At 45.2% G+C, this 21,210-nt stretch overlaps 1 protein-coding gene across 1 annotated transcript in view; it reads left to right on the forward strand.

Moving 5' to 3' along the window:
• Positions 1–21,210, forward strand: part of adamts3 (ADAM metallopeptidase with thrombospondin type 1 motif, 3) — a 210,917-nt gene that overhangs the window by 85,904 nt on the left and 103,803 nt on the right. The window contains 3 exon segments of the mRNA XM_064936528.1: positions 1,613–1,718; positions 5,093–5,236; positions 15,657–15,789. Of these exon segments, the coding sequence (XP_064792600.1) occupies positions 1,613–1,718; positions 5,093–5,236; positions 15,657–15,789 (383 nt within the window).

Here is a 21,210-nt window from a genome sequence, read left to right on the forward strand (position 1 = left end):
TCAGTTTATGTCTCAGTTGTTGAATATTGTTATGTTCAAATAAATATTTACACACGTTAAGTTTGCTGAAAATAAACGCAGTTAACAGTGAGATGAGAATTTCTTTTTTTGCTGGGTTTATATACACTACCATTCAAAAGTTTGGGGTCACTTAGAAATGTCCTTTAAAAAAACAAAAAACAAAACACTTTTTTTGTCTATTAAAATAACATCAAATGAATAAAAAATAGTGTAGACATGTTCCAATGGCACGTTGTGTTAGCTAATCCAAGTTTAGCATTTTAAAAGGCTAATTGATCATTAGAAAACCCTTTTGCGGCCTCCCGGGTGGTTAAGAGCGCTGTACTGCAGCGCCAGCTGTGCCACCAGAGACTCTGGGTTCACGCCCAGGCTCTTTCGTAACCGGCAGCGACCGGGGGGTCCTTGGGGCAACGCACAATTGGCCTAGTGTCGTCCGGGTTAGGGAGGGGTTGGCCGGTAGGGATATCCTTGTCTCATCGCTCACCAGCGACTCCTGTGGCAGGCTGGGCGCAGTGCACGCAAACCAAGGTTGCCAGGTGCACAGTGTTTCCTCCGACACATTGGTGCGGCTGGCTTCCGGGTTGGATGCGCGCTGTGTTAAGAAGCAGTGCGGCTTGGTTGGGTTGTGTCTCGGAGGACGCATGACTTTCAACCTTCGTCTCTCCCGAGCCCATACGGCAGTTGTAGCGATGAGACAAGATAGTAGCTACTAAAACAATTGGATACCACGAAATTGGGGTAAAATTAAAAATAAAATGTAAAAAAAACTTTTGCAATTATGTTAGCACAGCTGAAAACTGTTGTCCTGATTAAAGAAGCAATAAAACTGGCCTTCAGTAGACGAGTTGAGTATCTGGAGCGTTGGCATTCGTGGATTCGATTACAGGCTCAAAATGTCCAGAAACGAGTTTCTTCTGAAACTTTTCAGTCTATTTTTGTTTTGTTCTGAAAAATGAAGGCTAGCTGAATGAAGGCTAGCTTAATCAAATAGTACCTGCAAATCACCAGTCTCAACGTCAACAGTGAAGAGGCGACTCAAGGATGCTGGCCTTCTAGGCAGAGTTCCTCTATCTCTTTTTATTGACCAGTCTGAGATATGGCTTTTTCTTTGCAACTACTGTTACTGCAAATTAAACATCACAATTCACCAAGAAAAACTGTTACATTCCTCCACAAATCTGTCCCCAATCAATACTTTAAACGGCACCAGAGAGAAATGACAAAAGGATAGAGAGCGGTAATGGGCAGTCCATCATGTGACTACCATCATGGGATTTTTATTCAATGTTTTATTCTGTGTTTCTGCATTCAACCCACATAATGCGTAGTGCATTTATTGCTTACATTTTTTTTGAAAACCCAGATTATTTTTTAATAATGATACTGAAGCGACCTCAAAAACCACTATTCGCGCAGCACTAGTACGCACCATTGTCTCTCTTTCTCTGATCTCTCTTTCACCATATCTACCTCAATGTAGAATGATTTCTCTCCTCAATCTTTCACCATGTCTACCTCAATGTAGAATAATTTCTCTCCTCTCTCTTTCACCATATCTACCTCACTGTAGAATGATTTCTCTCTTCTCCAGGCTACGCCCCAGTAACAGGCATGTGCCATACAGTCCGGAGCTGCACGCTGAACCATGAGGATGGATTCTCCTCTGCCTTCGTTGTCGCCCACGAGACCGGACATGTGTAAATTCTGATTATCTGTGTGTGTGTGTGTGTTTACACGGGGGCGGTTCAAGGTTCCATAGTGTGGGAATAGAATGTTTCCCATAATCTAGTCAGTGGTTTTGTGTTCAGTTGGCTCCTCTGTGATCTGACGTTAGCATCAACCACCTTTCAGAGACAGGCCCATCTATTCTACAGCCTCTCCTCCTTATGATATTACATCATGTCCTGCCTCCTTCCGAATTACGTCAATCTGACATAACATCCATAGAGCGGCAGGCCATGGAGCGGCAGGCCGTAGAGCGGCAGGCCATAGGGACACCAGAGGAGCTGGAGAGGTAGTGGGGAGCTGGAGAGGTAGTGGGGAACCCAGAGGAGCTGGAGAGGTAGTGGGGAGCTGGAGAGGTAGTGGGGAACCCAGAGGAGCTGGAGAGGTAGTGGGGAACTGGAGAGGTAGTGGGGAACTGGAGAGGTAGTGGGGAACCCAGAGGAGCTGGGGAGGTAGTGGGGAACCCAGAGGAGCTGGAGAGGTAGTGGGGAACCCAGAGGAGCTGGAGAGGTAGTGGGGAACCCAGAGGAGCTGGAGAGGTAGTGGGGAACCCAGAGGAGCTGGAGAGGTAGTGGGGAACCCAGAGGAGCTGGAGAGGTAGTGGGGAACTGGAGAGGAGCTGGGGAGGTAGTGGGGAACCCAGAGGAGCTGGAGAGGTAGTGGGGAACCCAGAGGAGCTGGAGAGGTAGTGGGGAGCTGGAGAGGTAGTGGGGAACCCAGAGGAGCTGGGGAGGTAGTGGGGAACTGGAGAGGTAGTGGGGAACCCAGAGGAGCTGGGGAGGTAGTGGGGAACTGGAGAGGTAGTGGGGAACTGGAGAGGTAGTGGGGAACCCAGAGGAGCTGGGGAGGTAGTGGGGAACCCAGAGGAGCTGGGGAGGTAGTGGGGAACCCAGAGGAGCTGGAGAGGTAGTGGGGAACCCATAGGAGCTGGGGAGGTAGTGGGGAACTGGAGAGATAGTGGGGAACCCAGAGGAGCTGGAGAGGTAGTGGGGAACCCAGAGGAGCTGGAGAGGTAGTGGGGAACCCAGAGGAGCTGGAGAGGTAGTGGGGAACCCAGAGGAGCTGGAGAGGTAGTGGGGAACCCAGAGGAGCTGGAGAGGTAGTGGGGAGCTAGAGAGGTAGTGGGGAACTGGAGAGGTAGTGGGGAACCCAGAGGAGCTGGAGAGGTAGTGGGGAGCTGGAGAGGTAGTGGGGAACTGGAGAGGTAGTCGGGAACTGGAGAGGTAGTGGGGAACCCAGAGGAGCTGGAGAGGTAGTGGGGAACTGGAGAGGTAGTGGGGAACCCAGAGGAGCTGGGGAGGTAGTGGGGAACCCAGAGGAGCTGGAGAGGTACTGGGTAGCTGGAGAGGTAGTGGGGAACCCAGAGGAGCTGGAGAGGTAGTGGGGAACCCAGAGGAGCTGGAGAGGTAGTGGGGAGCTGGAGAGGTAGTGGGGAACTGGAGAGGTAGTGGGGAACCCAGAGGAGCTGGGGAGGTAGTGGGGAGCTGGAGAGGTAGTGGGGAACTGGAGAGGTAGTGGGGAACCCAGAGGAGCTGGAGAGGTAGTGGGGAACCCAGAGGAGCTGGAGAGGTAGTGGGGAACCCAGAGGAGCTGGAGAGGTAGTGGGGAGCTAGAGAGGTAGTGGGGAACTGGAGAGGTAGTGGGGAACCCAGAGGAGCTGGAGAGGTAGTGGGGAGCTGGAGAGGTAGTGGGGAACTGGAGAGGTAGTGGGGAACTGGAGAGGTAGTCGGGAACTGGAGAGGTAGTGGGGAACCCAGAGGAGCTGGAGAGGTAGTGGGGAACTGGAGAGGTAGTGGGGAACCCAGAGGAGCTGGGGAGGTAGTGGGGAACCCAGAGGAGCTGGAGATGTACTGGGTAGCTGGAGAGGTAGTGGGGAACCCAGAGGAGCTGGAGAGGTAGTGGGGAACCCAGAGGAGCTGGAGAGGTAGTGGGGAACCCAGAGGAGCTGGAGAGGTAGTGGGGAACCCAGAGGAGCTGGAGAGGTAGTGGGGAGCTGGAGAGGAGGGGAACTGGAGAGGTAGTGGGGAACCCAGAGGAGCTGGGGAGGTAGTGGGGAACTGGAGAGGTAGTGGGGAGCTGGAGAGGTAGTGGGGAACCCAGAGGAGCTGGAGAGGTAGTGGGGAGCTGGAGAGGTAGTGGGGAGCTGGAGAGGTAGTGGGGAGCTGGAGAGGTAGTGGGGAACCTAGAGGAGCTGGAGAGGTAGTGGGGAGCTGGAGAGGTAGTGGGGAACCCAGAGGAGCTGGAGAGGTAGTGGGGAACCCAGAGGAGCTGGAGAGGTAGTGGGGAACCCAGAGGAGCTGGAGAGGTAGTGGGGAACCCAGAGGAGCTGGAGAGGTAGTGGGGAGCTAGAGAGGTAGTGGGGAGCTGGAGAGGTAGTGGGGAACCCAGAGGAGCTGGAGAGGTAGTGGGGAGCTGGAGAGGTAGTGGGGAACTGGAGAGGTAGTCGGGAACTGGAGAGGTAGTGAGGAACCCAGAGGAGCTGGAGAGGTAGTGGGGAACTGGAGAGGTAGTGGGGAACCCAGAGGAGCTGGGGAGGTAGTGGGGAACTGGAGAGGTAGTGGGGAACCCAGAGGAGCTGGGGAGGTAGTGGGGAGCTGGAGAGGTAGTGGGGAGCTGGAGAAGTAGTGGGGAGCTGGAGAGGTAGTGGGGAATCCAGAGGAGCTGGAGATGTAGTGGGGAGCTGGAGATGTAGTGGGGAGCTGGAGAGGTAGTGGGGAGCTGGAAAGGTAGTGGGGAACCCAGAGGAGCTGGAGAGGTAGTGGGGAGCTGGAGAGGTAGTGGGGAGCTGGAGATGTAGTGGGGAGCTGGAGAGGTAGTGGGGAGTTGGAGAGGTAGTGGGGAACCCAGAGGAGCTGGAGATGTAGTGGGGAGCTGGAGATGTAGTGAGGAGCTGGAGAGGTAGTGGGGAGCTGGGGAGGTAGTGGGGAACCCAGAGGAGCTGGAGAGGTAGTGGGGAGCTGGAGAGGTAGTGGGGAGCTGGAGATGTAGTGGGGAGCTGGAGAGGTAGTGGGGAACCCAGAGGAGCTGGAGATGTAGTGGGGAGCTGGAGAGGTAGTGGGGAGCTGGAGAGGTAGTGGGGAGCTGGAGAGGTAGTGGGGAACCCAGAGGAGCTGGAGAGGTAGTGGGGAGCTGGAGAGGTAGTGGGGAGCTGGAGAGGTAGTGGAGAGCTGGAGAGGTAGTGGGGAGCTGGAGAGGTAGTGGGGAACCCAGAGGAGCTGGAGAGGAAGTGGGGAGCTGGACAGGTAACATATTCTCTAAGTCAAATTAAATCTTATTAGGAATCAACGTCCATGATAATGTCCCCACTCTCTCTCTCTCTCTCTTTCTCTTTCTTGTGTGTGTAAAGGCTGGGTATGGAGCATGATGGTCAGGGTAATCGTTGTGGGGACGAGACAGCCATGGGGAGTGTGATGGCTCCACTGGTTCAAGCTGCCTTCCACCGATACCACTGGTCCATGTGTAGTGGACAGGAGCTCAAGAGATATATACAGTATGTTACCTTCTATTAACCTACTTTTACAAGTATTGTTACTTTACTAGTACGTTACATTTACTCTACCATTACTAATATTAATACTATCACTAATACGTGTACTATTACTAATACTATTACTTTACTAATACTAAAACAATACTATTACTAAAACAATACTATTACTTTACTATTACTAAAACAATACTATTACTTTACTGTTACTAAAAGAAACACTACTACTATTAATTTACTGTTACTATAACTGATACTTTTACTATTGCTGTCATTATAACTAATACTATTACTATTACATTACTGTTACTAAAACTAATACTATTACTTTACTGTTACTAAAACAATACTATTACTATTGCCGGTATTAAAACTATTACTGTACGGGTACTAAAGCTAATCATTTTACTATTACTATTATGTTACTCATATTATTTCTTTACTATTACATCACTTTACTATTTACAATATTACTATTAATATTACTATTAATAATACAAATAATATTACTTTACTATGACTATTACTAACCATATGTATTTACTACTACTATAAGTATTAGAATTGATATACTACTAAGTGCATTCATCTTAAGGTCAGACAACCACATATCACAGTTGTAGTAAGTTAGATTTTCCTCAAAACAGTTATCAGCAAATTCTGTGCTTGTAGGAAAAGTGCAAGACTACCATGGTACTGTACTTTACTAAGATTTTACAAATGACCACAATACTGTAGTCTTCTGAAAGTTTACAGTACTAACATGGGTCTGTACTCTACTGAGACTTTACAGTAGTACCATGGGACTGTACTCTACTGAGACTTTAGACTACTGTGGTACTGTACCCTACTGAAAGTTTACAGTACTAACATGGGTCTGTACTCTACTGAGACTTTAGACTACTGTGGTACTGTACCCTACTGAACGTTTACAGTACTAACATGGGTCTGTACTCTACTGAGACTTTACAGTACTAACATGGGACTGTACTCTACTGAGACTTTAGACTACTGTGGTACTGTACCCTACTGAAAGTTTACAGTACTAACATGGGACTGTACTCTACTGAGACTTTAGACTACTGTGGTACTGTACCCTACTGAAAGTTTACAGTACTAACATGGGTCTGTACTCTACTGAGACTTTACAGTAGTACCATGGGACTGTACTCTATTGAGACTTTACATACTACTGTGGTACTGTACCCTACTGAGACTTTACAGTAGTACCATGGGACTGTACTCTACTGAGACTTTACAGTACTAACATGGGACTGTACTCTACTGAGACTTTAGACTACTGTGGTACTGTACCCTACTGAACGTTTACAGTACTAACATGGGTCTGTACTCTACTGAGACTTTACAGTAGTACCATGGGACTGTACTCTATTGAGACTTTACATACTACTGTGGTACTGTACCCTACTGAGACTTTACAGTAGTACCATGGGACTGTACTCTACTGAGACTTTACAGTAGTACCATGGGACTGTACTCTACTGAGACTTTAGACTACTGTGGTACTGTACCCTACTGAAAGTTTACAGTACTAACATGGGTCTGTACTCTACTGAGACTTTAGACTACTGTGGTACTGTACCCTACTGAACGTTTACAGTAGTACCATGGGACTGTACTCTACTGAGACTTTAGACTACTGTGGTACTGTACCCTACTGAACGTTTACAGTACTAACATGGGACTGTACTCTACTGAGACTTTAGACTACTGTGGTACTGTACCCTACTGAACGTTTACAGTAGTACCATGGGACTGTACTCTAATGAGACTTTACAGTAGTAACATGGGACTGTACTCTACTGAGACTTTAGACTACTGTGGTACTGTACCCTACTGAACGTTTACAGTACTAACATGGGACTGTACTCTACTGAGACTTTACAGTAGTACCATGGGACTGTACTCTACTGAGACTTTAGACTACTGTGGTACTGTACCCTACTGAAAGTTTACAGTACTAACATGGGACTGTACTCTACTGAGACTTTACAGTAGTACCATGGGACTGTACTCTACTGAGACTTTAGACTACTGTGGTACTGTACCCTACTGAACGTTTACAGTACTAACATGGGTCTGTACTCTACTGAGACTTTACAGTAGTACCATGGGACTGTACTCTACTGAGACTTTAGACTACTGTGGTACTGTACCCTACTGAAAGTTTACAGTACTAACATGGGACTGTACTCTACTGAGACTTTAGACGACTGTGGTACTGTACCCTACTGAATGTTTACAGTACTAACATGGGACTGTACTCTACTGAGACTTTAGACTACTGTGGTACTGTACCCTACTGAAAGTTTACAGTACTAACATGGGTCTGTACTCTACTGAGACTTTACAGTAGTACCATGGGACTGTACTCTACTGAGACTTTAGACTAGTGTGGTACTGTACCCTACTGAACGTTTACAGTACTAACATGGGACTGTACTCTACTGAGACTTTACAGTAGTACCATGGGACTGTACTCTACTGAGACTTTAGACTACTGTGGTACTGTACCCTACTGAACGTTTACAGTACTAACATGGGACTGTACTCTACTGAGACTTTAGACTACTGTGGTACTGTACCCTACTGAACGTTTACAGTAGTACCATGGGACTGTACTCTACTGAGACTTTAGACTACTGTGGTACTGTACCCTACTGAAAGTTTACAGTACTAACATGGGTCTGTACTCTACTGAGACTTTAGACTACTGTGGTACTGTACCCTACTGAACGTTTACAGTACTAACATGGGACTGTACTCTACTGAGACTTTAGACTACTGTGGTACTGTACCCTACTGAACGTTTACAGTAGTACCATGGGACTGTACTCTACTGAGACTTTACAGTAGTACCATGGGACTGTACTCTATTGAGACTTTAGACTACTGTGGTACTGTACCCTACTGAACGTTTACAGTACTAACATGGGACTGTACTCTACTGAGACTTTAGACTACTGTGGTACTGTACCCTACTGAATGTTTACAGTACTAACATGGGACTGTACTCTACTGAGACTTTACAGTAGTACCATGGGACTGTACTCTACTGAGACTTTAGACTACTGTGGTACTGTACCCTACTGAAAGTTTACAGTACTAACATGGGTCTGTACTATACTGAGACTTTAGACTACTGTACCCTACTGAACGTTTACAGTAGTACCATGGGACTGTACTCTACTGAGACTTTAGACTACTGTGGTACTGTACCCTACTGAACGTTTACAGTTCTAACATGGGACTGTACTCTACTGAGACTTTAGACTACTGTGGTACTGTACCCTACTGAACGTTTACAGTAGTACCATGTGACTGTACTCTACTGAGACTTTACAGTACTAACATGGGACTGTACTCTACTGAGACTTTAGACTACTGTGGTACTGTACCCTACTGAACGTTTACAGTACTAACATGGGACTGTACTCTACTGAGACTTTACAGTAGTACCATGGGATTGTACTCTATTGAGACTTTAGACTACTGTGGTACTGTACCCTACTGAACGTTTACAGTACTAACATGGGACTGTACTCTACTGAGACTTTAGACTACTGTGGTACTGTACCCTACTGAACGTTTACAGTAGTACCATGGGACTGTACTCTACTGAGACTTTAGACTACTGTGGTACTGTACCCTACTGAACGTTTACAGTAGTACCATGGGACTGTACTCTACTGAGACTTTAGACTACTGTGGTACTGTACCCTACAGAAAGTTTACAGTACTAACATGGGACTGTACTCTACTGAGACTTTAGACTACTGTGGTACTGTACCCTACTGAACGTTTACAGTACTAACATGGGTCTGTACTCTACTGAGACTTTACAGTAGTACCATGGGACTGTACTCTACTGAGACTTTAGACTACTGTGGTACTGTACCCTACTGAAAGTTTACAGTACTAACATGGGACTGTACTCTACTGAGACTTTAGACTACTGTGGTACTGTACCCTACTGAACGTTTACAGTACTAACATGGGACTGTACTCTACTGAGACTTTACAGTAGTACCATGGGACTGTACTCTACTGAGACTTTAGACTACTGTGGTACTGTACCCTACTGAGACTTTACAGTAGTACCATGGGACTGTACTCTACTGAGACTTTAGACTACTGTGGTACTGTACCCTACTGAAAGTTTACAGTACTAACATGGGTCTGTACTCTACTGAGACTTTACAGTAGTACCATGGGACTGTACTCTACTGAGACGTTTACAGTACTAACATGGGACTGTACTCTACTGAGACTTTACAGTACTAACATGGGACTGTACTCTGAGACTTTACAGTAGTACCATGGGACTGTACTCTACTGAGACTTTAGACTACTGTGGTACTGTACCCTATTGAACGTTTACAGTACTAACATGGGTCTGTACTCTACTGAGACTTTACTAGTACATGGGACTGTACTCTACTGAGACTTTAGACTACTGTGGTACTGTACCCTACTGAACATTTACAGTACTAACATGGGACTGTACTCTACTGAGACTTTAGACTACTGTGGTACTGTACCCTACTGAACGTTTACAGTACTAACATGGGACTGTACTCTACTGAGACTTTACAGTAGTACCATGGGACTGTACTCTACTGAGACTTTAGACTACTGTGGTACTGTACCCTACTGAACGTTTACAGTACTAACATGGGACTGTACTCTACTGAGACTTTACAGTAGTACCATGGGACTGTACTCTACTGAGACTTTAGACTACATGTGGTACTGTACCCTACTGAGACTTTTTACTGTGGTACTGTACCCTACTGAACGTTTACAGTGGTAACATGGGACTGTACTCTACTGAGACTTTACAGTAGTACTACCATGGGACTGTACCATGGGACTCTACTGAGACTTTAGACTACTGTGGTACTGTACCCTACTAAAAGTTTACAGTACTAACATGGGACTGTACTTTACTGAGACTTTACAGTAGGGACTGTACTCTACTGAGACTTTACAGTACTAACATGGGACTGTACTCTACTGAGACTTTACAGTAGTACCATGGGTACTGTACTCTACTGAGACTTTAGACTACTGTGGTACTGTTTACTGAACGTTTACAGTAACATGGGTCTGTACTACTGAGACTTTACAGTAGTACCATGGGACTGTACTCTACTGAGACTTTACAGTAGTACCATGGGACTGTACTCTACTGAGACTTTAGACTACTGTGGTACTGTACCCTACTGAACGTTTACAGTACTAACATGGGACTGTACTCTACTGAGACTTTACAGTAGTACCATGGGACTGTACTCTACTGAGACTTTAGACTACTGTGGTACTGTACCCTACTGAACTTTACAGTAGTACCACTGTACTTACTGAGTACTAACATGGGACTGTACTCTACTGAGAGTAGTACTGGGACTTACAGAGACTTTAGTACCATGGGACTGTACTCTACTGAGACTTTACCGTACATGGGACTGTACATGGGACTGTACCATGGGACTCTCTACTGAGACTTTAGACTACTGTGGTACTGTACCCTACTGAACGTTTACAGTACTAACATGGGTCTGTACTCTACTGAGACTTTACAGTAGTACCATGGGACTGTACTCTACTGAGACTTTAGACTACTGTGGTACTGTACCCTACTGAACGTTTACAGTACTAACATGGGACTGTACTCTACTGAGACTTTAGACTACTGTGGTACTGTACCCTACTGAACGTTTACAGTACTAACATGGGTCTGTACTCTACTGAGACTTTACAGTAGTACCATGGGACTGTACTCTACTGAGACTTTAGACTACTGTGGTACTGTACCCTACTGAACATTTACAGTACTAACATGGGACTGTACTCTACTGAGACTTTACAGTAGTACCATGGGACTGTACTCTACTGAGACTTTACAGTAGTACCATGGGACTGTACTCTACTGAGACTTTACAGTAGTACCATGGGACTGTACTCTACTGAGACTTTACAGTAGTACCATGGGACTGTACTCTACTGAGACTTTACCGTACTAACATGGGACTGTACTCTACTGAGACTTTACAGTAGTACCATGGGACTGTACTCTACTGAGACTTTAGACTACTGTGGTACTGTACCCTACTGAACGTTTACAGTACTAACATGGGTCTGTACTCTACTGAGACTTTACAGTAGTACCATGGGACTGTACTCCACTGAGACTTTAGACTACTGTGGTACTCTACCCTACTGAATGTTTACAGTACTAACATGGGACTGTACTCTACTGAGACTTTAGACTACTTTGGTACTGTACCCTACTGAACGTTTACAGTACTAACATGGGACTGTACTCTACTGAGACTTTACAGTAGTACCATGGGACTGTACTCTACTGAGACTTTAGACTACTGTGGTACTGTACCCTACTCAACGTTTACAGTACTAACATGGGACTGTACTCTACTGAGACTTTACATTAGTACCATGGGACTGTACTCTACTGAGACTTTAGACTACTGTGGAGACTTTACTACTGTACTGTACCCTACTGAACGTTTACAGTACTAACATGGGACTGTACTCTACCTTTACTAGTACCATGGGACTGTACTCTACTGAGACTTTACAGTACTAACATGGGACTGTACTCTACTGAGACTTTACAGTAGTACCATGGGACTGTACTCTACTGAGACTTTACAGTAGTACCATGGGACTGTACTCTACTGAGACTTTAGACTACTGTGGTACTGTACCCTACTGAACGTTTACAGTACTAACATGGGACTGTACTCTACTGAGACTTTACAGTAGTACCATGGGACTGTACTCTACTGAGACTTTAGACTACTGTGGTACTGTACCCTACTGAACGTTTACAGTACTAACATGGGACTGTACTCTACTGAGACTTTACAGTAGTACCATGGGACTGTACTCTACTGAGACTTTACAGTAGTACCATGGGACTGTACTCTACTGAGACTTTAGACTACTGTGGTACTATACCCTACTGAACGTTTACAGTACTAACATGGGTCTGTACTCTACTGAGACTTTACAGTAGTACCATGGGACTGTACTCTACTGAGACTTTACAGTAGTACCATGGGACTGTTTACAGTACTAACATGGGGACTCTACTTACAGTAGTACCATGGGACTCTACTGAGACTTTAGACTACTGTGGTACTGTACCCTACTGAACGTTTACAGTACTAACATGGGACTGTACTCTACTGAGACTTTACAGTAGTACCATGGGACTGTACTCTACTGAGACTTTACAGTAGTACCATGGGACTGTACTCTACTGAGACTTTACCGTACTAACATGGGACTGTACTCTACTGAGACTTTACAGTACTACCATGGGACTGTACTCTACTGAGACTTTAGACTACTGTGGTACTGTACCCTACTGAACGTTTACAGTACTAACATGGGACTGTACTCTACTGAGACTTTACAATAGTACCATGGGACTGTACTCTATTGAGACTTTACATACTACTGTGGTACTGTACCCTACTGAACGTTTACAGTACTAACATGGGACTGTACTCTACTGAGACTTTACAGTAGTACCATGGGACTGTACCCTACTGAAAGTTTACAGTAGTACCATGGGACTGTACTCTACTGAGACTTACAGTATTACCATTACAAGTCACCTCACAAGTCCTCAACTGGCAGCTTCATTAAATAGGACCCGCAAATCACCAGTCTCAACGTCAACAGTGAAGAAGCGACTCAAGGATGCTGGTCTTCTAGGCAGGGTTCTTCTGTCCAGTTTGTGTTCTTTTGCCCATCTTATTCTTTTATCTTTAATGGCCAGTCTGAGATATGGCTTTTTCTTTGTAACTCTGCCTAGAGTGAAATGCTTACTTCCAAGCCCTTAACCAACAATGCTTTAAGAAGTTTTACTAAAAACAAGGATTAAGTAAAAAATATACAAGTAAAAATAAAAGTAACAAATAATTAAACATCAGCAGTAAAATAACAATAGCTAGGCTATATACAGGGGGTACCAGTACAGAGTCAATGTGCAGGGGCACCGGTTAATCGGGGTAATTGAGGTAATATGTACATGGAGGTAGAGTTAAAGTGACGATGCATAGATAATAAACGGAGAGTAGAAGCAGCGTAAGAGAGGGGTCTGGGTAGCCCTTTGATTAGCTGTTCAGGTGTTATATGGCTTGGGGGTAGAAGCTGTTAAGAAGCCTCTTGGACCTAGACTTGCGGTAGTAGAGAGGACAGTCTATGACTAGGGTGGCTTGAGTCTTTGGCAATTTTTAGGGCCTTCTGACACCGCCTGGTAGAGTGGTCCTGGATGGCAGGAAGTTTTGCCCCAGTGATGTACTGGGCCATACTCACTACCATCTGTAGTGCCTTGCGGTCGGAGGCTGAGCAATTGCCATACCAAGCAGTGATGTAACCAAGATGCTCTCGATGGTGCAGCTGTAGAACCTTTTTTATGATCTGAGGACCCATGCCAAATCTTTTTAGTCTCTCGAGGGGGAAATTATTTTATCGTGCCCTCTTCACGACTGTCTTACATTTACATTTACATTTAAGTCATTTAGCAGACGCTCTTATCCAGAGCGACTTACAAATTGGTGGAAGAAGGATTACTTTATCCTATCCTAGGTATTCCTTGAAGAGGTGGGGTTTCAGGTGTCTCCGGAAGGTGGTGATTGACTCCGCTGTCCTGGCGTCGTGAGGGAGTTTGTTCCACCATTGGGGGGCCAGAGCAGCGAACAGTTTTGACTGGGTGTGTCTTGGTGTGCTTGGACCATGTTAGTTTGTTGGTGATGTGGACACCAAGGAACTTGTAGCTCTCAACCTGCTCCACTACAGCCCCATCGATGAGAATGGGGATGTGCTCGGTCCTCCTTTTCCTGTAGTCCGCAATCATCTCCTTTGTCCTGGCACCACACGACCAGGTCTCTGACCTCCTTCCTATAGGCTGTCTTGTCGTTGTCGGTGATCAGGACTACCACTGTTGTGTCATTGGCAAACTTAATGATCGTGTTGGAGGCGTGCCTGGCCATGCAGTCATGAGTGAACAGGGAGTACAGGAGAGGACTGAGCACACACCTCTGAGGGGCCCCAGTGTTGAGGATCAGCGCGGCGGATGTGTTGTTACCAACGCTTACCACCTGGGGGCGGCCCGTGAGGAAATCCAGAATCCAGTTTCAGAGGGAGGTGTTTTATCCCAGGGTCCTTAACTTAGTGATGAGCTTTGATGGCACTATTGTGTTGAACGCTGAGCTGTAGTCAATGAATAGCATTCTCACATAGGTGTTCCTTTTGTCCTAGTGGGAAAGGGAGTATTGAGTGCAATAGAGATTGCATCATTTGTGGATCTTTTAGCATCTTTTGCATGGTGTCACCTGATCAATGGCTTTGTCCATTCATGGATACAGTCATTGGTAAAACCTAGCAGTATTACTTATTTATCTGAGAGGGAGGCAGATGTACAGCATTTTGCTAAAAAAACATGATAATTTGTCTCTCTGAAATTAATCCTATTCCAAACAAATACAAAGAGGACACGACAAAGCCTATTTCCCCCTCAGGAACTAAAAAGATTTGCATGGGTCCTGAGATCCTCAAAAGGTTCTACAGCTGCAACATAGAGAGCATCCTGACTGGTTGCATCACTGCCTGGTACGGCAACTGCTTTGGCCTTCGACTGCAAGGCACTACAGGGGGTAGTGCATACGGCCCAGTACATCACCGGGGACAAGCTTCCTGCCATCTTGGACCTCTACACCAGGCGGTGTCAGAGGAAGGCCCTAAAAATTGTCAAAGACCCCAGCCACCCTAGTCATAGACTGTTCTCTCTGCTATCGCATGGCAAGTGGTACCGGAGTGCCAAGTCTAGGACCAAGAGGCTTCTCAACAGTTTTTACCCCCAAGTCATAAGACTCCTGAACAGGTAATTAAATGTCTACCTGGACTATTTGCATTGTGTGCCCCTCCCCCCAGCCCCTCTTTTTACGCTGCTGCTACTCTGTTTATCCTATATGCATAGTCACTTTCACTATACATTCATGTACATATGTACATACTACCTCAATTGGGCCGACCCACCGGTGCTGTTTTCATTGTTTGACCTCACATTTTGCTTACTGTGCATCTCTATTACCTTGTTCCAACACACATGGTTTCTGTTTCATAGTTGCAACAAAGGCACTCCACAAGTACAATTTATTGAACAGTTGTTTTTTTTACATTAAAAGAAAATTATATTCTAATGTTACCTAACACCTTCATGAATGCGTTTAGAGTGTTGCAGTCAGAATGACTGCTCCTTAGCTTGGGGCGGTCCCTCGAGTCACAGCGGTTCAAGTGTTAAACACTAAAAATGAATTTAACAACATTTCTGAAAATGAAATGAAACTCTTCTTGTGTCTCGTAGTTCGTACGACTGTCTCCTGGACGACCCGTTCAAACACGACTGGCCCCAGCTGCCGGAGCTGCCGGGGATCAACTACTCCATGGATGAACAGTGTCGCTTCGACTTCGGAGTCGGATACAAAATCTGCACATCAGTAAGTTTGGTCTCGGACGTCGTCTAGTCTAGTAGAGAGACAGAGATACCCTATAGAGCTGTCTGATACTTCAGACTCTCTTCCGCTCTGATATCCCTTTGAAGAGCAGAGAAATATACCCTCTGTGTTGGAGGGAAATACACATGACCAAACTGCTTTACAGTTGGCACTATGCATTGGGCCAGGTAGCCTTATCCTGGCATCTGTTAAACCCAGATTAATCTGTCGGACTGCCAAATGGTTAAGCGTGATTCATCACTCCAGAGATCGTGTTTCCACAGCTCCAGAATCTAATGGCGGTTAGCTTCCCATCACTCCAGCCGATGCTTGGCATTGCTCATGGTGATCTTAGGCTTGTGTGCGGCTGCTTGGCAATGGAAACCCATTTCATAAAGCTCCTGACGAACAGTCGGCAGTCCTGCTCTGTGAGCTTGTGTGGTCTAAATAATTCTCTCTGCTATTATTTTTGACATTTCACATTCTTAAAATAAAGTGGTAATCCTACCTGACCTAAGACAGGGAATTTTTACTAGGATTAAATGTCAGGAATTGTGAAAAACTAAGTTTAAATGTATTTGGCTAAGGTGTATGTAAACTTCTGACTTCAACTGTACACACACACTATATATACACTTCACTGTATATAGTGTATGATGGGGTGTCCACATACTGATGTATATAAAGAGTATATTGTGTCTGTTTATCAGGGAAATAGTTTCAATAATGAATTAGAGGTGGGGGATCATGCAGGGGCATAGAAACATTGTGACGCTAAAAGTTTGAGTAATTAAAAACTATCCAGAACCAATGCTAATAAGATAGATCTGAAGACATTGTGGCAATTAATATATGCCATTTAGCAGACGCAAAGCGACTTGGTCATGTCCATGGGTGGTCCATGGGTGGTCCATGGGTCGTCCCTGGAAATAAACATCCAGACTGACAGAGCTCTCTGCTCCATGCCACTCTCTGAACCCAGTTCATTATTTCCTGTTTCGTTGATTTAAGGCTTTAATCAAAATGCAGATTAAAATGTGTTCTTCATTCCTGAGTCCTGGTGAACAGTGTTTGTTTCTTAACGAGCTCCATGGTGTCTGGCGACTCCAGAGGAATCCGATCTCAATCGTTATTTACTGAGTTCAACTGTTCATTTACTATTTTCTACAGAATTAGCTGTGGGGGCGCTGGTGACCAGCAACATATGAAGATGTGCTCCGAACAATTTCTATTAATACTTGACCATCACCTCCCCCACTTTAACAATTTGCTGGGTTCGTTGTCGGAGTCAGGCGCAGGACACAGGTTTGAGGAAAAACACAAAAGTCTTTACTCAAAACATTAATACAAAAAAACGGAATATCTCCAACAAGGAAACATCACGTATCGAGAGAACCCTCCAACACCCACAGTAACACAAAACAATCACGGACAAAACAGAAAGGTAGACAAAAGGTTAAATAAGGAACATAATAAGGGAATAGAAATCAGGTGTGCATAATCAAGACAAAACAAAAGGAAAAAGGAAATGGATGGGTGATGACTAGAAAGCCGGTGACGTCGACAGCCTAACACCGCCCGAACAAGGAGAGGAGCCGTCCTCAGCCGAAGTCGTGACACCCACGGTGTTAATTTTGTAACATTTAATTTGGAATCGAACCCAATTTACTAGTCTGGCTTTTTTTCTGAAAATGTTGGCCTTTTAATCGTAAAATGTCAAAACAACAACGGCCGCCACAAAGGAGCAGGCCTCTGCTGAAGCCTTGGGTTCACCTGACACAGACTCGGATCCCCCCGACCTAGCCATGGTAATGGTGGCATTAAATCTGAACAGACTCTGCTAGCTAAGGTGGAGTCACTATCCACTGACCTATCCGCTCAAATAGTTATTCTCACCACGGAGGTCAACATAAAGATCGACTTGGCGAGACATGACACCTGTCTTAATAGTGCAAATATTTACTCCGACAAAGTGGTGACACTGGAAGAGCAAGTCACCCAGCTATCATTAGATGTCCTCAAACTCACTTCCAAGGTTGAGGACCTTGAGAACAGACAGCGCCCGGGGAACGGGGCCTCGATTACGCCCCCACCCTTGACCGTGCGCACATAAGCATATACAGTCCGCACAGAAGAATGGGGAGCTGCCCAGACCCATAGTAGTTTAATTCCACTACCTTCAGGAGAAGGAGGATGTCTTCCGTAAGGCAGCGCGAGCGGCTCCCATCACCCACAACAGCCAGAATATTCGCATTTACCCTGACTACATGGCGGCAGTCATGAAGAAGAGGTCAGCCTTCAATGAGGTGAGGGGGCTCCTACACCGCTGTTGTAACACCAAGTACGGCATTCTTTACCCAGTTGTACAGAAGATCACTATTCTCTGTGGCGAGCAGAAGACATACTTAGACCCAACCAAGACCAAAGAATACATTGTCGCGCACCTACAGTGCCTTGCGAAAGTATTCGGCCCCCTTGAACTTTGCGACCTTTTGCCACATTTCAGGCTTCAAACATAAAGATATAAAACTGTATTTTTTTGTGAAGAATCAACAACAAGTGGGACACAATCATGAAGTGGAACGACATTTATTGGATATTTCAAATTTTTTTAACAAATCAAAAACTGAAAAATTGAGCGTGCAAAATTATTCAGCCCCCTTAAGTTAATACTTTGTAGCGCCACCTTTTGCTGCGATTACAGCTGTCACTTGGGGTATGTCTCTATCAGTTTTGCACATCGAGAGACTGAAATTTTTTCCCATTCCTCCTTGCAAAACAGCTCAAACTTAAAATTGATGGGAAGATGGATGGAGCCAAATACAGGACCATTCTGGAAGAAAACCTGATGGAGTCTGCAAAAGACCTGAGACTGGGACGGAGATTTGTCTTCCAACAAGACAATGATCCAAAACATAAAGCAAAATCTACAATAGAATGGTTCAAAAATAAACATATCCAGGTGTTAGAATGGCCAAGTCAAAGTCCAGACCTGAATCCAATCGAGAATCTGTGGAAAGAACTGAAAACTGCTGTTCACAAATGCTCTCCATCCAACCTCACTGAGCTCGAGCTGTTTTGCAAGGAGGAATGGGATTTTTTTTTAGATAGATATTAACCCATATCTGAAGGGCACAATCAAAATCTCTAGATTATATGACATAATACAGAACATTAAGCCACCTTCCTTTGCAAATACAAAATCTGCATGGAGCAAGACATAGGTGGCAAGCTATCCGATGATATATGGTAACAAAGTTTTGAGCGTATCCACACATCATCGTTTTACATAAGGCATGGGTTAATTCAGTTTAAGGTTTTGCATCGTGTCCATTACTCAAGTGACAGATTGTCAAAAATATACCCAAAAGTTGACCCCAAGTGTTTGAGATGCCACCGGAGTCCAGCAACTGTGGGACATGTTTTAGTCATGCCAATCTTTGAGTGGCCTCTGGGACCCCATTTCTTGAGGCATTCTCACATCTGTGTAATACAGCTGTTAGTCCCCAACCCGGTCACTGCCATTTTGGGGTACTTCCCCTAGACCAGAATTCATTCCTCTAAGGGAGTTAGACTGACTCTAAAGAGAGGGGAGTCATTCCTCTAGGGGGGTTAGACTGACTATAAAGAGAGGGGAGTCATTCCTCTAGGGGGGTTAGACTGACTCTAAAGAGAGGGGAGTCATTCCTCTAGGGGGGTTAGACTGACTCTAAAGATAGGGGAGTCATTCCTCTAAGGGAGTTAGACTGACTCTAAAGAGAGGAGATTCATTCCTCTAGGGGGGTTAGACTGACTCTAAAGAGAGGAGATTCATTCCTCTAGGGGGGTTAGACTGACTCTAAAGAGAGGGAAGTCATTCCTCTAGGGGGGTTAGACTGACTCTAAAGAGAGGAGATTCATTCCTCTAGGGGGTTAGACTGACTCTAAAGAGAGGAGAGTCATTCCTCTAGGGGGGTTAGACTGACTCTAAAGATAGGGGAGTCATACCTCTAGGGGGGTAGACTGACTCTAAATAGAGGGAAGTCATTCCTTTAGGGGGGTTAGACTGGCTCTAAAGACAGGGGAGTCATTCCTCTAGGGGGGTTAGACTGACTCTAAATAGAGGGAAGCATAGTAGCAACACAACATGACAACGACATGGCGGCAATACAACATGGTAGCAGCACAAAACATGGTACAAACATTATTCAGCACAGACAACAGCACAAAGGGCAAGAAGGTCGAGACAACAATACATCACACAAAGCAGCCACAACTGTCAGTAAGAGTGTCCATGATTGAGTCTTTGAATGAAGAGATTGAGATAAAACTGTCCAGTTAGAGTGTTTGTTGCAGCTCGTTCCAGTCGCTAGCTGTAGCGGACTGAAAAGTGGAGCGACCCAGGGATGTATAAGGAGTATTGGTGGCAAATCTGATGGCCGAATGGTAAAGAACATCAAGCCACTCGAGAGCACCCTTACCTGCCAATCTATAAATGATGTATCCGTAATCTAGCATGGATAGGATGGTCATCTGAATCAGGGTTAGTTTGGCAGCTGGGGTGAAGGAGGAGCGATTACGATAGAGGAAACCAAGTCTAGATTTAACTTTAGCCTGCAGCTTTGATATGGGTTTAGAGAAGGACAGTGTACCATCTAGTCATACTCCGAAGTACTTGTATGTATGTGTTGACTACCTCAAGCTCTAAACCAGAGGTAGTAATCACACCTATGGGGAGAGGGGCATTATTCTTACCAAACCACATGACCTTTGTTTTGGAGGTGTTCAGAACAAGTTTAAGGGTAGAGAAAGCTTGTTTGACACTAAGAAAGCTTTGTTGTAGTTCATTTAACACAAAATCCGGGGAGGGTCCAGCTGAGTATAAGAGTATAAGTATCATCTACATATAAATGGATGAGAGAGCTTCCTACTTCCTGAGCTATGTTGTTGATGTAAATTGAAAAGAGTGTGGGGCCTTGGATTGAGCCTTGGGGTACTCCCTTGGTGACAGGCAGTGGTTGAGAGAACAGATTTTCTGACTTTACACACTGCACTCTTTGAGAGAGGAAGTTAGCAAACCAGGCCAAAGACCCCTCAGAGACACCAATACTCCTTTGCCGACCCACAAGAATGGAATGGTCTACCGTATCAAAAGCTTTGGCCAAGTCAATAAAAATAGCAGCACAACATTGCTTAGAATCAAGGGCAATGGTGACATGTTTGAGGACCTTAAAGGTTGCGGTGACACATCCATAACCTCAGCGGAAACCAGATTGCATACCTGAGAGAATACTATAAACATCAAGAAACCAATCAGTTGACTATTGACACATTTTTCCAACACTTTTGATTAACAGGGCAAAATAGAAATAGGCCTATAACAATTAGGATCAGCTTGATCTCTCCTTTAAATACATTTTTTTTATAAAGCCCTTCTTACATCAG

Source organism: Oncorhynchus masou, chromosome 25, assembly GCF_036934945.1.
Source record: "Oncorhynchus masou masou isolate Uvic2021 chromosome 25, UVic_Omas_1.1, whole genome shotgun sequence".
Classification (NCBI taxonomy): Eukaryota; Metazoa; Chordata; class Actinopteri; order Salmoniformes; family Salmonidae; genus Oncorhynchus; species Oncorhynchus masou.